Genomic DNA, 16,509 nt, shown 5'->3' on the forward strand with positions numbered 1-16,509 from the left:
GGAAGAATTTTTGAAAATAATTATATTCATGAATGTGCAAAACCTTCAATAAATGTGAGAATTTTGCAATATGCTTCAGATTTTTCTTCTGTTTCAATAGAATATTCTGATATTAAAGTTGGAAGAATTTTGCCAAATAGTTTCAATGTTCTGCTTCAACTAAGCCAGTGTATATTTGAGTGCAATAACAATGATTTTCACTAAATTGTAGTGGAAAAAACATTTTTGCTTTTTCTTTTGTATAAATTCTAAAGTGTCATTTCACTGTTTATTTTACTGCTTTTAATTTTACAGTAATTTTATCTGCTCAGTACTTCATAACAGTAAGCTTTCGGTGTTTATTTTTAAATAAAAGAGTTTATCACTTTCATCTAGAAATAAAGTAAACATTCAATATTATGGTTAAAGGAATAGTACTTTCCGATATTCTGGAGTTTTTACAACACCCAAATGAGATTTGTACATGACTGGTAGTCTGTGAAGCCATGGCACGTTGCTGCATTTTTGCTCTGGAAGGCCTTTTTTTTTTTTTTTTTTTTTAAATGTTTGTGCCTGTAGATGACTAGTACCTTCCCCATTCCAGCAAAAGAGAGTACCAGGGCATCTGCTGCATTTCTGTGCCTCATTCAGAACTTCGGGCAGGGCATTACTTTTCTCCCCAGAGCAGCCCTATCTTGGAGGCACTGTGTGTACATAGCAAATGTATCAACAAAAGCAGTGTTCTTCACAGTAAAGCGGTTGCAGAGCATTCATTCTGTCTTCACATAGACTCTAGAAAACATAGCCATGAGTTTTTAAAATGGCGGTGGTAGACAAGCTCTCACTTAGGATGTGATAAACATAAAGTCTAAGCTTTTAATCAGCCTGAAGAATATCGAAGTGACTTCTTTTAAAGACTGTCCTATGATCTGGAGGTCGGTATTCTTTATCCCTCCTGTCAGTGGTTTGTTGGGTTGAAGAGCAGAAGTTAAGAATTTTTAATGGTCAGAAAAAGGTGTAAGAGGGCATATGAGTCTCCAATGTAGGCTTAGTGCCTTCAATTACAGTGAATAGATTTGATTCCAGAAACTGCTCCTAGGACTGTTTGTTTTATCTTATTACTGTTTAATATATTAAAAAAAAAAAAAAAAAAAGGGGAAAGGTTCTGTGTATCAGAGATAATTTATAAACCAGGTTTATATTTGTAATCAGTGGAAAACTGTCCAAAAGTCAGAAGCATGAATCTAGGGAAAAGTTCAGATTTATAGGCAATCTTTTGATCCAAAGTTATTGAACATGTATAATAACGCTTCCGTGCCCTCTTGCCAGAGCTGAAAGTAAGGTATGCAATTAAGCTCCTTTGTATCCTAGGAGTAGTGAAAGGCAAAAGAAGCATAACGTCACTCTTGCAAATCCAGGTATTGGAAACTGATAACCCTCATTCAATGGTAATTAGGTTGCATGTGTATCCGTGTCAGTAAATTCAAAGCCAGACAGACTTGAAACAGTAATGTAGATCACCAAAACAACACCTATACACTGCTCAATGTGCACATAAAATATTTTTTAAAATTGAAAAAACTGATAATATTTAACATCTTATGATCATTGAAAGTTAAGAAATTATATAGTATAACATATGCATTCTTGCTATACTTAGTGCTTTTAAACATTGGAAACAACAGAGTATCTTCCAATCTTGTGAGTGTGAGTCAATGCTGTCTTGTATTCGTTATCATCTGATCTAGCTGAACAGTATAGAACCATCTTCCTAATAAAGAACATAAATTCAGACCTCTGTTTCAAATCTCTTATTTCAGCCATCGTCATTATTTACTTTTGACTAGTTTTAAGGAACAAGAATAAAACTTCTTTTTTTAAGGCAGCTAAACCTTGTACGTAGCTTTGTGAATTATTTAAAATTTAAATAGCAAAAAAATTTGCTTGACCAAAATTAATGGTTTAAATGGTGTTTTATTTTCTTACCTGAACAAAATCAAACCAGAAAAAAAATCATTTTTGGGAAAAGAAAAAGGTAGAAATATTGTAATCCAAACATTTTTATTTTCAAACATTTATGATACAAAGGGTTAAACCAAGGACAAACCACTAATGCCACCTATGCTTTTCTGAGGCTTTCAATGCAAGAAAATTTGGTATCACAAGAAACTAAGTTAGGTAGACAAACAATATGAATCTTTTCCTATAGCTTGGAAAAAAATCCAGTAATATGTGTCCACATGCAAATTTCCACTAGTTTTGTGTTTTCGTTAATGAAATCTCACTGTAAAAGTATATGTAAGGTTAAAGCTGCACATGGCCAATTTCTAATGCTATAATTCTGAGTTAAAACAAATGTGGATAATATTAAATGCAGACTACAAAGCATGCACCTGTACTGTGGATCTGTGGGAGTGCAACAAGGAGTCCTAGTTGCACCAGAATAAAATTTCTAATACAGAAAAGTTTTAAATATGATTGATAAATTTATATTAACTTGTCTAGAATCCATTACAAGATTGAAATCATTAGCATTTAATACTTTTAAGATTGTACCTTTAAAAGATAAAGAGAAATAAAAACAATTTTAACTGTTTTTCACCCAAAATTAAATTTTAGAATGTTAATATTTCTTTAAAATCTTGATACTTTTTAGATGATTGAATGAAATATTCTTTCAATGAATGAACATTTGCAAAAGCTGACATGTTCTACTGTATTAGCTAATCAGTAAATTTAAATTATATGTGTGATAAAACTTAATTTTTTGGAAAAAAAAAAAAGATTCAGGAGTAAAAAACAATTCATTAGTGATTCCATATGTCTTACCTCTAAAATGATAATGCTATCTGATGTTCTTTTCCACTGGTTTCTTTTTCATGAAAATTAATTTGAACTAGATGATATACTTGAAAGGTAGATTCCTGTCATTGTTTGATAAGCTGTAATTTCTAATACTAATAATACTCTAAGTCTTTTTTTATTTATACCATTATGTTTAGAGTGAAGACAGGGGAGGGGTGGAGGAGGCATTTATAACTTTTCAAATGAGTAGACAACAAAGTTGGGAGTTTGCGATGGAGACCTCAGTGTCTCTTCATAAACTTCTACCAAGAAACCATAATGTTCACTGCAGGGTATAAAACGAAGGATTGGGGAGGGTGGATATACGTTATATAAAAACTAAAAAGTCATGACAAAACCCATAATTTTTTTAGGTTTTTAACTGCTATCTGAGAAATAACTTATGCTCACTCCCGCTCCACTATCATATATTTGATTTTTCACTATCTTCTTTTTTCTGTGCTGCACATTAATAACAGAAAATGTTCTTGTTAATGTTGGAAGCAATTTTTCTCATTACAGGAAATTAAAAAAGAAAATGTTAAAGTTTTATTTTAACTAGGTACTGGTTTGGTATTAATTTGGTTTACTTCACATAAAAAATACATAGAAGGCCAAACTAAGCCTACCAAGAGAATGACAAAAAATTCCTCCGATTTCTTTTTTATCTTTGAACCACTTGTATGTCCAAGACTATTACAAGAACTGGAGTAAAATCATAGTATTACTTTCAAAGCAAAAAGATCTAGAGACTTACTTAGGAGTCAACATATCTGATATTTAAGTCAAATAATAAGGATATCAAATGGACCACTAACTCACTACAGTTGTTAGTAAAGTAACCAAAAAAATACTGTTACACTTTATTTATGACATTGCTATTATGCATCAGTGCTGAATTCTGTTTGTCTTAACAGTGGTGAACTGTTCTGATCCTGGCTTTGTGGAAAATGCAATTAGGCATGGACAGCAGAATTATCCTGAAAGTTTCAAATACGGAACAAGTGTGGCATACCATTGCAAGAAAGGCTTTTATCTATTGGGCTCATCTGCTTTGACCTGTAAAGCTAATGGCTTATGGGATAGATCACTACCAAAGTGTTTGTGTAAGTATTCATTTAGTTGGATTAACATTAAACAGTGGCACATGATTTTTAGTCATGAGAGACAAAAAAAAGCATAGCCATCTATTGAGGAACAAAACTGGACTTTAGGATCAACGTATTGCAAATAGTACAGCTCAGTAAGAAAACATTAAGACAAGACATCATGTAACTTGTCACTATTGAAAATGGGTTTAGAGGGAACTGTGGAGCTATTATTTCAAATGTCAAAAAGTTAAGATTAATTTCCCCTTTTGGTGTATTTTTAAGATATCTGAAAACAGCTAGGGAAATCTAAAATTATTATTTACATGTTATCAATTATATTGGTAGTCTAAGACCATTAATGCCTATCTCAGAATTATTTTTTTTCAGATGTATTGAAGTGTGTATGTGGGAACGAATCTATAAAATGTTATGTAGGAAAATTTTGCTCAAGAGGGTTTTTTCATAACATCACTTCATACTTCCTCCATCACTTTTTTCTCAGAGAGGGAGGAAATCTTCTGGTGCTTCCTATAATCAATTCAGTGAGCTTCAGATCTCTCGAAAATAGCAGTTTGGCTGACTTTCATTTTCCATTTAGATATTTTTCTTCTCTGATCACTATTAATTTTCTGATATTGAACTTCTGAATTACAATGCAATTATAGGAAAATATAAAAGAAATTAAAGTATACTTTAATTTGCAATCACATCAGATGATTTTAAAATTTTTGCCTTACAGAATTGTGATTGTTCACTTAAATGATTTATTTTATGAATTTATACTTATATACTGATCAGATCAATAAATGTAACTAGGTTAGTGAATTTGTTTCTTCATTATGATTGCTTTCTTCCTACTACTATGTATCTAATATCCACATGACCCAAGTAGTTTTGTTTTGATTTTCACAACAATCTATGATTTCAATATCTGTCAATAAGAGCTATAATCTGAAAATTGGGTTTATTCACATTTCAATAATAAAATAATTAAGCAAAATACAACATTTTAAATACAAAATAGCTGCATAAAATTGTAAAATTAGCAAGAATATTTTACTGATGCAAGCATGTACCTCACTTTTTGTATCTTAGAAAAACCATTAGGAAAGTCTGTGGCCCAATTTTGTCGGTGATCCCTTCCTACTTCCAGGACTGGGGTTTCAGTGTGAAGGGACACTCTTGATGCAAGAGGCAGAAGAGGATGGGGAATCTAAAGCACCTAGAATAGCTACCCATCTTTCCACATCAAGTGTTTTGGAAGTTTGATAGCATTTATATGGCTTTCTGTTTTTAGGCAGAGCTCACGGAAAGTCATAGGTGTCCATCCCCTCAGAACAGGAATTCCTGACCTCGCTCTGGGGACTATTGATTAAGGCCATGGGAACTTTCAAATGAGCCTAGGAGGTGCCTACATTCCTCAATCACCTACTGGATTAGCTGCTGCTAATTTGCTGCTGATGGACTGAAACACTATGTGAATCCTAAAGATCACCAGGACAAATTTAACATTCTTTCCCCTAAGAAACACTCAGTGAAATGAATAGGGCTTTCTATGAGAAAGATTGGTTTATCTATTCACAGATTAAGTCACTCAGAGTCTTTTCAAAATACTGTGAGAGAGATTTAATTTTCAAAGGTTATCAGTGATAATATCTTTTTTTCAAGCGTAAGATTGCTTTTGGTGATAGGGCAAAGTGGAGAGGCAGGTGAGATAGATTTTGAACCCAAAGTGGACACAATGTTTACCATGAACAATTCAAGTTCAAGAGTAAAAAAATACAAACACACTTTTATATGCAAGACAATAACTATGAGTATCATTGCTTAAAAATGGATGCTCCTTTTCTTCTTCATAAACTGGGAAAATTTCATGCTACTCACTACAAATTATTATACAGCCACATTAAGGTGACCTATGTATGATTTTTTTCCAAAAACTCCAATCACCCACTGCAGCTGCTTCCAGAATTGTGGCAGGACTAGCATTTGCATGATATGGAAGAAAGATTATTAAGGTAACTGATCTGGCTGAAAACTAAATACTGGGGTTTTTTTTTGCGGGAGTACTGTTCAGACAGATCAGTGTCCTGATTTGGTTTACCATTTGCTACATGAATGCTTAAGACAACCCAAGGAAAGCAAGAGAAATACACAACAGTGAAAGAGCAGTGGTCAGGACCATGCCTTTTGGCAGAAATCCATTGTGCAGTCAGTTTGACATTATCATGGGACAGAGTATAACACAAATAATTTTGATGTCTGTCAGGACTAAGTCATCAGAATAACAGTCTTTTTTTTTTCTAAAAATATATTTAACCCATAGATCATTCAGTCAAGTAACTCATAAAGCTGCTCAAGTTCAATTGCTCCACTTAAGTGTTGCCTGTTTACGTTGTGTGACTGTTTACTAAAGTTATGTAAAATTTGTTTTCTTTGGTTTTTCTTTCTCTACTGGATGACTTAAGTTTTATATAAAAAACATTCAGAATTTGATTTCCAGTTCACCCTAAGATGAATTATGTTTCCTCATATAACAGATCTGAACTACTTGTTTGCAAGTTATTCTGTACCAAAACTGTTTATCTGAATTTTTTCTCAGAATGTACACATTAACTTAAGCATTAATATGATTCATAATTTACAAAAATGATCAGTAATCCATTTTCCTCTTGCTCACTTTAGTGCAACACATTGCTATAATAATACTATAGATTAAGGTTTTTTTTATTTCTCTATACTGTCTAAACTGTGTCTAGTTATTTTATAGATATGATAAAGCTACTTACCATTATCATATTTGTAATATATAAGCACATTGCAACATTAACCTTATTTGTTGGGGTTTTCTTTCCAACCTTAACAGAAATAATGTGTATTATTTGTAGGGAAGGACAATGAGGAATTAATGAGGAAAGAGAGCTCTGTATATTTTCAGGGAAAGGCTAAACTGAATGGGTAGTTTTACATGTGGTTTTATGTTTAATTTTACAAATGACCAGTAAATCATCTCTAGCAGCAGCAAAACTGAAGATATGAAGGAGTTGAAATCCAGGCAGAAATTTATATTGTGTGGAACCACCCTCATATTTAAAGGTTATAATAGGTTTTTTTCTGTGCCATGAAAACATCTTATAATATTGTGCTCTTTCCTCTGTTAGCCATTTCTTGTGGACATCCTGGGGTACCTGCCAATGCAGTTCTTTCAGGAGACAAATTTACATATGGCTCCATAATTCACTATTCTTGCACAGAGGGTCGAAAGCTCATAGGAAATTCTACTAGGGAGTGCCAAGAAGACAGCCACTGGAGTGGGACTTTCCCTCACTGTTCAGGTACTTGTACCAACCACCATCTGAATGTCACCTTGTAATTATATGAATAAGGCTATTCTCAAGGAATTTTTAACTACAGTCAGATATTTGCTTTGTTTCTTTTCCAAGTATATTTTAAATTCACCAATAGCCACTCAGCTAAATTATAGGCATTTATTGAAATATTCTCATATATTGTCTCATTCTCTTTGCCATTACTTCATAACTTTACTCCTTAGCTAGATGTTATAGTTGTATACTGCAATATATAGAAGCCACAAAACACTATTTAAAACATGGTAGAGTTCTGCTTAAAAAGAATGAATGTATTAAATTTTATTTTTATGAACACTGTTTTGTGTAAACAAAGGATGTCACATAGGAAAATGTTGATTAAAAAACACCACAGCAAAGGTACTAGATGGTACACAATGTGCAAATACCATAAACCTCTGCAATGTTCTTGGTGCTGTCAGGAAGTACAGGAACAGTTTATTTTCCCCTAGACTGACTATGCAAATTTAGAAGAAGCCATAAAACATTACAGTTTTGTTGAGGTCAAGAGCTCAGATGAGGATTGGCTACTAAGAACATCCACAGTGTATTAATAAGTTTTGTAAGGGAAACAAGTCTACACACTTCAGTATATAAGAAAACAAATACGTGACAGGTTTAAGAAGAAAATTTCATAATGAGAAAATTGTTCCATAATAACACATTATAGAGTCTTCCTATAACTTCCCTTAAGCTCTTGGACATGCCCGCTGTTGGGCTGATCTGTCAACGTGGTTCAATTCAGATTTGACCTAATTTAAATAGGTGTAAGGTATTTAAATTCTGTACTTTGAAGAAGCTCTAAATAAGTGTTCATTGAAAATGGTCCATTCATAAGATGATTCTGCAAGGATGCTGAGCAGAATTTGAAACACTAAGGAAAGGAAGTAAATTTAAATCACTAATGTTTCTTTTCTGTTCTCTGCTGCTCAAGGAGGAAAGAGTTTACTTAAGAGTCTTCTCACACAGCTAGATCTCACTACCATCATGGTCTCTATGCCTAGACCTGAAAGGAATCTCTGCAGGACAATCATGTGGATAGTTCCCACACAGAATTGGCCTTTTCTTGCTTATCTTAAGCCCACATTTATGTCACTTTCACCTTTTTATCCAGTATAAAATGCCAGATCTGAGATTGCACCAAGACTTTAACATTTTTAAGGACAGAGCCCTCTAGTGCTGTTGCCCAACATTTCCCACCCCAAGGGAAATTCTCATGCTGTTGGAAAGAAATTTTAATCACTAATAATTGAGAATCTTCAGATATCAGTCATAAATATGATAGTATTTTTATAGACTCATAGATTTTTAAAACATTAAAGACCACTGTAGCCATCTCCTGTGATGGGGAAAATATGTCTAGTGCAACTAAAACAATGTTACTGATGCAGAATTTAATTTTCTAAGTTTGAACATGATGTAACACCATCTTGAGAGCAAGGTGATTCCCTAGGAAAATGATAAATCTATCTCTCTTAGCTCAATTAAAAAAAACAAAAAAAAACTCCCCAAAAAACAGACAAAAAACCCTAAAAAGGTGTCTTATTCCTCTAAGGCATTTAGAATTATAAAAATAACTACACTTTCCATATCAGGTATTCAGGAGATTACTCCATTAAAAAAACAATATGAATAATTTGTATTCATAATGTCAGTGAAAGAATGATTGTGCCCAGGAAAACTGAGACAGCTAATTGGTTTTATACTTAATGGATATGAAAAACAGTCCCAATATAATGCTTGAAACCTGTAGTCTGTTTCTGCATGGGGTTTATTTCTTTATTATATATTAATATATGTTTGAATGCATGATGGTATAAATATGATCTCAGGGTTTGTTGTCACCTGGGACCTGTTGCAGTGATGGATATTTGTATCTTAGGAGTTAAGTGATAGTTGAGATTTTTGTTTAAGATGACTTACACTCATTTTTCAGTAATGGAAATATAGTCATCTACATTACTAAATAAAAAAGGGTCTAGACCTTCATAATACTATAACTGCTTTTGTCTATACCCTTTGACTATAACCTTGCATGGCTCCAGTTTAAACTTTCTCCAAGATAAAACTAGGTGTGTCCAAGAAAAAAAATCTAGTCATTCATCTGGAATAACTCCCTCAGAAAAGTCCCAAAGCAAAGTGGGACATCACCAGAATTTTAGAATCATAGATCCTTCTGCCCCGAACAATTCCTGCAGTCTTTGCATTCACAAGCCAAAGTATGTGCCACATATCTGCTTCATACTGTAAACATGCCACAGTGGTAGCCTGGATCACAGCCCTCATGTTATTTCACACATTTTAAGTAGACAAAACTGTCTGTGAAATAGTAATGTCTTGGAGTAAGGGGAAGCAAATGGCATCCAGAGGCCACATCCGTACTGCCAATTGAACAGTGTCAGGGCATAGGTCATGGATGCTAGTACTTGAGCACCTAGACCATTATGCTCTTAGAATTGTCCCCAAAAAATTAATGTTTTTTGCCCATCCCAACTAACACTCCATCAAACAATGCACAAATACTTTGCAAACTAGTGTGTGATGGAGATCATTCTCAACAGCTACTTTGGATGCAGCCACCCCATTTTGTAGAGTGAATTTAACAGTATAGATGCAGACAGAATAAAGCAGCTGGCTTCAAGCCACTCACACTGTATACAAGCATGCATTTAGACAAGGAAATCTAGGTCCAAATGCTGTAGGGCAAGGTGACAAGGACAATCTATTCTAGAAGCTAGTACTAAGCAAAGTGGATACAACTGAAGCCCACAAGTTAGCCTTGAATTCAGGAACTGTGTCTTGGTCTTTTATGAGGAAGCATGATTGTATCCAAAGTGTCTGTCTCAAACTTGCTATACTGAAAACCTTATGCCACACACATAACCGTTTAGATTATTTTAGAAAAATTTAATTTCTAAAATAAGAGTTTGAGTTTTCTCAATGTTTTGCTGTTGTTATTCCTTTGTTCAAGATTTTGTCCTTCGTCTGAGAGGTGTGCCTATGATGAAAAATCTATGTAAGAAGATACAGACTTCAACCTATGGAATTACTTATGCATATTTTGAAAAAAACCCAAACTAGTTTTAATAGAAATTCAGTCTAGATGTATAACTTAGAAATGGAGAACAAAGGATAATGTTGCTATGAACCACAATTTAGACACAGAGGGATTTAGGAGAGATACAATTTTATGTCAAAATTTATAATAAATTGTTGACACTGATACCATACTTCCTTGACCATCTTGGGTAACATTTCCTGTAGCAGCTGCTTTATCTGATAAGGCAGTTGACTGGTTCATCAGACCTGTGAGGACAAGTTTGAGAGGTCTGTTTTGCACCACCTTCTTTCTCTTCTAAATTTTAAGCAATACTTGCATAGGAATTTAAAGGATAAGGAAAATTATGAAGTGTCCTTTCCATTCTTGACAGGCATAGAGGGCCAAGTACCTTTTAGTCTTTCGTGTGGATATAAGTATTTCAAATATATTTCTTAAGAAACTTGAATATGGTTCTCTTAATTCTTGCTGTTATCTAATTTTTGTTATTAGAAGTTATTACTAGCAGAGAAGTACAATAAAATACAATGTGTAGAAAATGTTATTTATGTTTAAAAGACAATAAATTTGTTGAACTGACAAAAAATGACAGGGGTGCTTCCTGTGTTCACAATTATCTTTTATCTTTTATTTATACCACATTCTATGTTTAGGTCTGTATAGGTCTGAGATAAGAAGTAGGCTAAAAAGGTATTATTTTCATCTTTGGTGTTGGTTTCATGCCTTTGCACTGGAAGAAAAGTGATTAATTATGATAGAAACAATGCAGTTAGTAGTACTGTTCGCAAGAGAGTATCTTCACTACCACTACATTTGCACATAACATCTCTGCCAATAATTCTGCTCTGTTGTGTTTTACAGGAAATAATCCTGGCTATTGCGATGATCCAGGAGTACCAGCTCATGGGTCTAGACTAGGGGATGAGTTCAAAATAAAAAGTCTGCTACGTTTCTCCTGTGAAATGGGTTATCAGCTGAGAGGATCTGCAGAAAGAACGTGCCTTCTTAATGGTTCCTGGTCAGGTATACAGCCTGTGTGTGAAGGTAGGTATTGATACCATTGGCATTTATAACACCATTGAATGACATTTATTAATGACATTTTATTCTTTAATTAAAAAGAAATTCTATGTCAGAAATATGCTTTCATATTGCTCTGCAGAAATTTGATATAAAAGACTTTGCAAGTAGTTCATGTTTTGCTTGAAAACCTAAATCCAAACTGATAAAGTTTTGGAGTATATAATTATAAGAAGATTGTGAGAAAATAATTCTAGTTAAACAAATATTGAGTCTGAAAATAGAGAATAGATACCCGAGTTAAATGTAAAATTAAACAAATGCTTCTGATTGAAGATATGAAAATGGAGTGATAAATAAATCCGTCATCCATTTTCTAAAGACACAGTATTTCCATCTTCTCTTTCTATGTAATGTCTATGCATCAAGGACTGAACAGATGATAAAATAATGTTGTATTCTTAACTAAGTATAAATTAATGTGTATTTCTCCACGTAAGTTAGACTAATTTTTTAATGAGATATACTATTTTTATGCTAGCTCTTTCAGAAAAAATGCAACAGAATATTTCTGGAAATCACATTTAAGAATAAGATAAAAAATATAATAAAGAATTTTGACACATTTTATGCACTGTCAGAATTGGAAAGCAATAATGGAAGACTTCAGATTCAGTTTTAAAATTACTTCTTGTTTTCCAAGAAAGTTTGAAAAGTTACTTTATGTAATTCATGGGAGTTGATGGATTCTGTAGTATCTGTTGTCTGCTATACTAAATGATAAAATGGAAGATAGGACAAAATATTTTTAATAAATTCATTACATTTTTTCACCTACGGATTTTATCACAGTATCTTCATCTAACAATTGTTCTTCTGCAGTATTCTTCAGCAGAGACTAATATTCTGTCAGTATAGATATTACCATAACTGTATGAAAATGGCAGTGGGCACAGGATCAGTATTTTCAGCAGAAAATTGAAGTTTTGTAATATCTTTTCTTCTTCCCTTGCATGAAGACATTAAGTATAGTAGGACAGCAGCACTCAGTGGCAATTAGTGGTTTTTGAAATGCCGCTGTTTTTTCTTTCTTTATCTTTTTGCTTCAACCTTCTGTTTTCAGAAAAAAGAAAAAAAAAAAAAAACAAAGAAAGAAAAAAGGCCCTTTCTTTCCATTTTTCTCTTCTCCTTCAATTGTTTCCTGTTTAGTGTAAATAAGGATAAGATTAAGAGGGAGAATACCTTTTCACCCCTACAAGTTCAAGTTCCAGCCTGAATTTTTCTCCTCGGTATTTGAAACTTTCATACATAAAAAGTGAATAAGACTTCATTAAAGCAAAGGCATTCAGGTATTATTCCAAATATCAGTAATAGAGTAATTTTTAATTGGCAAATTGTGTTTATTTTAATAAATCCTATAATCTTTAATTATTAGTTTATAACTATCAGATTCTAACTATTATGCTGGGGGCCATCCAGCTGGGGGTCCTGGTGGAAAACAAGTAGAACATAATCAGCAATGTGCCCCTGCTGCAAAGAAGGTTAATGGTATCCCAGGTTGCCTTGGGAGGGAAGTGATCTTTCCCCTCTACTCAGCACTGGTGAGGCAGCATCTGGAGTGCTGGGTCCAGTTCTGGGCTCCTCAGTACTAGAGAGACATGGACTTACTGGATAGAATCCAGCAAAGGGCTGTTAAGATGATGAAGGGACTAAAGCGTCTCTCCTCTGAGGAAAAGCTGAAAGAGCTGGGACTGTCCAGCTTAGGGAAGAGAAAGCTCAGGGGGGATCTTATCAACATATATAAATATCTGAAGGCAGGGTGCACAGACGATGGAGCCAGGCTTTTTTCAGTGGTGCCCAGTGACAGGACCAGAGGCAATGGGCACAAACTGAAACACAGGAGGTCTGTCTGAACATCAGGAAACACTTTTTTACAGTGAGGCTGACTGAGCACCAGCACAGGTTGCCCAGAGAGGTGGTGGAGTCTCCATCCTTGAAGACAGTCAAAAGCCGTCTGGATATCGTCTTGGGCAACTGGCTCTCGGTGGCCCTGCTTGACCAGATTATTTCCAGAGGTTCCTTCCAATCTCAATCATTTTGTGATTCTTTGATTCTTTGATTTGCATAAATATGAAGATTTGATCATTGCTCTCAGAATGCGATATATTGAATTAAGCAAATATGAGGAAATGTAATAAGTAAAATAAGTTAAAATAAGTATTATAAGTAGTGTAAGGATTATTTTATAGTCAACTACTGTCAAAATATCATTTTGTCAAATGCTAAGTATCGCAGACCTGTTGTCTTTGCATAAATTCCATAAATACATTTAGCCTTAATGAATGCATCCAAGCTTTCCTAATGCAGCTCAGTGTTGTACCTTGACCAGTATCTGCACATGGTCTTTAATTTGTTTTATTAGCATTATCATAGCATCATAGAATGGTTTGGGTTGGAAGAGACCTTTAAAGATAATCTAGTCCAACATCCCTGCCACAGGCAGGGACAATTTCCAGTAGATTAGATTGCTCAAGGCCCCATCCGGCCTGACCTTGAACACTTCCAGGGATGGGGCATCCACAATTTCACTGAGCAACCTGTTCCAGTCTCTCACCACCCACGTGGTAAATAATTTCTTCCTTATGTCCAATCTAAATCTACCCTCTTTTAGTTTAAAACCGTTACCCCTTGTCCTGTCACTACAGGCCTTGGTAAGAAGTCTCTCTCCATCATTCTTATAAGCCCTCTTTAAGTATTGAAAGGCCACAATAAGGTCTCGCTGAAGCCTTCTCTTCTCCAAGCTGAACAATCCCAACACTCTCAGCCTTTCTTCAAAGGAGAGGTGTTCCAGCTCTCTGATCATTTCTGTGGCCTTCCTCTGGACCTGCTCCAACAGGTCCGTGTCTTTCTTGCGCTGAGAGCGCCAGAGCTGCATGCAGTACTCCAGGTGGGGTCTCACGAGAGTGGAGTAGAGGGGCAGAATCACCTCCCTTGACCTGCTGGCCATGCTTCTTTTTATGCAGCTCAGGATATGATTATAACCAGAATTCCTCCAGTTCTCTAAGGAGGAACGAGCGGCAGAGACAAACTGCTGTGCAGTGACCATAGGTCCCCATCCCCTGTCCCCTCTGTGCCACTTGTGGGGCAGGTAGAGGAGCCTGAAGTGAAGGAAAGAAGTTAACCCTGGGAAAGAGGGGAGGAAAGGTGTTGTTTTAATGTTTGTCTTTTTGTTCCTATCCAAATTTATTTTAATTGGCAAAGAATTAAAGGAGTTGTCCCTACGTTGAGTCTGTTTTGCCCACAATAGTAACTGGTAAGCAATTCCCCTGTCTTTATCTTGACTCATGAGCTTTGTCATCCTTCCCACTGAGGAGGCAACAGGGAGTGAGCAGCTGGGTGGGTATTTGGCTGTTAGCCAAGGATAATCCACCACAATATTCCAAGCCATTAAGTTTTATCATACTTATATTTGATCATATCATTGTATTAGACTAAATCATTTCACCTCTCAAGAGACCACATTTCTTTGTGTTATAGGAAGAGCAGAAAGTGTTGCCAGCTCTTAAAAGCTCTGCAAGAGAGTTGAAGTATGTCCCCCCAGCTTTACAAACCACTTCATGCTCTGTGGAAGATGGAAGGAAAGAGTTTGATTTAGATGCACATTTCTTCCTAACTCTTGATTAACCCTTTTAATCTCTTAACCTCATGACAGTTTTATTTTATTCTTATGAAAAGTAATCTCTGTCCAACAGCGGAATTTTATTGTGCTTTTGCCAGTGTCCTGTCTGCCGGGATGGTCAAATAGAGATGCTTTACAGGAAAGTTTTAGAAAAACTCAAAACAAAAACCAAATCCTTCTCAAGATTGGCTGGTCCATTGGAATAAAAAAACTGAACACTAAACCCTCCCAAAAAACCAACATGTAATCAAAGTAAACCACTGTCGAATCTCGGACGTATGAAACTGAAATATAATCATTGCCTTAATGTATAGCTATAGATGCCAAGAAGATATGGAAGCCAATATAGAATGTCTGTTCTTTTCTTGCTTCAAAAAAGAAATGGACAGGAAGATCATAAGTTGCTATTTATGCATTTTTAAAATTGAAAGAGGAGATACCATAAGACAGGAAGACAATAGAAAAATGTGCCCAAAGGCAAAACAGAGGCACAGGTCTGTCAGAAAGTCCTGAATGAGCTTTCTTCTCTCCAGTGACTGTATTGGGTGGAGTGGAACATTTACAAGAAGTGCAAACTATCTGAATCAGCTACTGAAAAAACAAAACAAAACAAATGCAAGTAAAGAGAAATAAGATATTAACTCAAGAATATACCTATTAAAAATTTTCTTAATAAAACTTGCTATAGCTTTTTTAAAAGATGGGCTATTGACTTTTTTTTTTTTCAGTTAGTCACCTATCATGGAAATATTGATTATTTTTTTTTAAACTTTTATCACAGCTGTATCTTGTGGGAACCCTGGCACCCCAGCCAATGGTATGATAATATACACTGATGGAATATTATTCTCCAGCTCAGTCATCTATGCCTGCTGGGAAGGTTATAAAACTTCAGGGCTAACTACTAGACATTGTACTGCTAATGGGACATGGACGGGCACTGCTCCAGACTGCACAGGTCAGAAATAAACTTTCTTCCTCTAAAGCTTTAGAGTAGTAAGTCATCCAGCTTTCCTACTGAAAATGAATATTTTGTTAGATAAAATAACACATTTTTTCCCAATTCACCTGTCTTGTAATACATGGATATTTTATGTATCTAAAGGTATGTGCCCTTTTAATACATGCTAGATGTTTCCAGAACTATCTTTTTGAGATGGATACATAGGTAACTTTCTGTATTTGTTTACCTCATGAATGTCAACATTGAAAATATAACATTATTCCTAAGAATAAGTGTTCCTCTAGAGTTTCTTTTAGCTTTTTTTTTTTTTTTTTTTTTTAATTTTTTTTTTTTTTTTTTTTTTATATACAGAGGATGAAGTTCTGGTAGTTCTAAATCAGATTTTACCTAACTGGATACATTACTGTGCCAATTTTTATTGAGAGCCAAATGAGTCAGATCTGACTGATGATAACCATTCTGCTTAGGACCAAGAGTCAGAGAGCAGCGAGATTGGGCTACTCCAT

The 16,509-nt window shown here is 34.7% G+C and overlaps 1 protein-coding gene across 1 annotated transcript in view; it reads left to right on the forward strand.

Annotated features, from left to right (window-relative positions):
* CSMD1 (CUB and Sushi multiple domains 1) overlaps positions 1–16,509 on the forward strand; it is a 1,045,142-nt gene that overhangs the window by 1,000,855 nt on the left and 27,778 nt on the right. The window contains exons 55-58 of the mRNA XM_009333261.1: positions 3,741–3,929; positions 7,076–7,249; positions 11,202–11,384; positions 15,821–15,997. Coding sequence (XP_009331536.1) covers positions 3,741–3,929; positions 7,076–7,249; positions 11,202–11,384; positions 15,821–15,997 — 723 coding nt within the window. The remainder of the gene's footprint in view (positions 1–3,740; positions 3,930–7,075; positions 7,250–11,201; positions 11,385–15,820; positions 15,998–16,509) is intronic.

The sequence above is a fragment of the Pygoscelis adeliae genome, unplaced genomic scaffold (assembly GCF_000699105.1).
Source record: "Pygoscelis adeliae isolate BGI_AS28 unplaced genomic scaffold, ASM69910v1 Scaffold57, whole genome shotgun sequence".
Classification (NCBI taxonomy): domain Eukaryota; kingdom Metazoa; phylum Chordata; class Aves; order Sphenisciformes; family Spheniscidae; genus Pygoscelis; species Pygoscelis adeliae.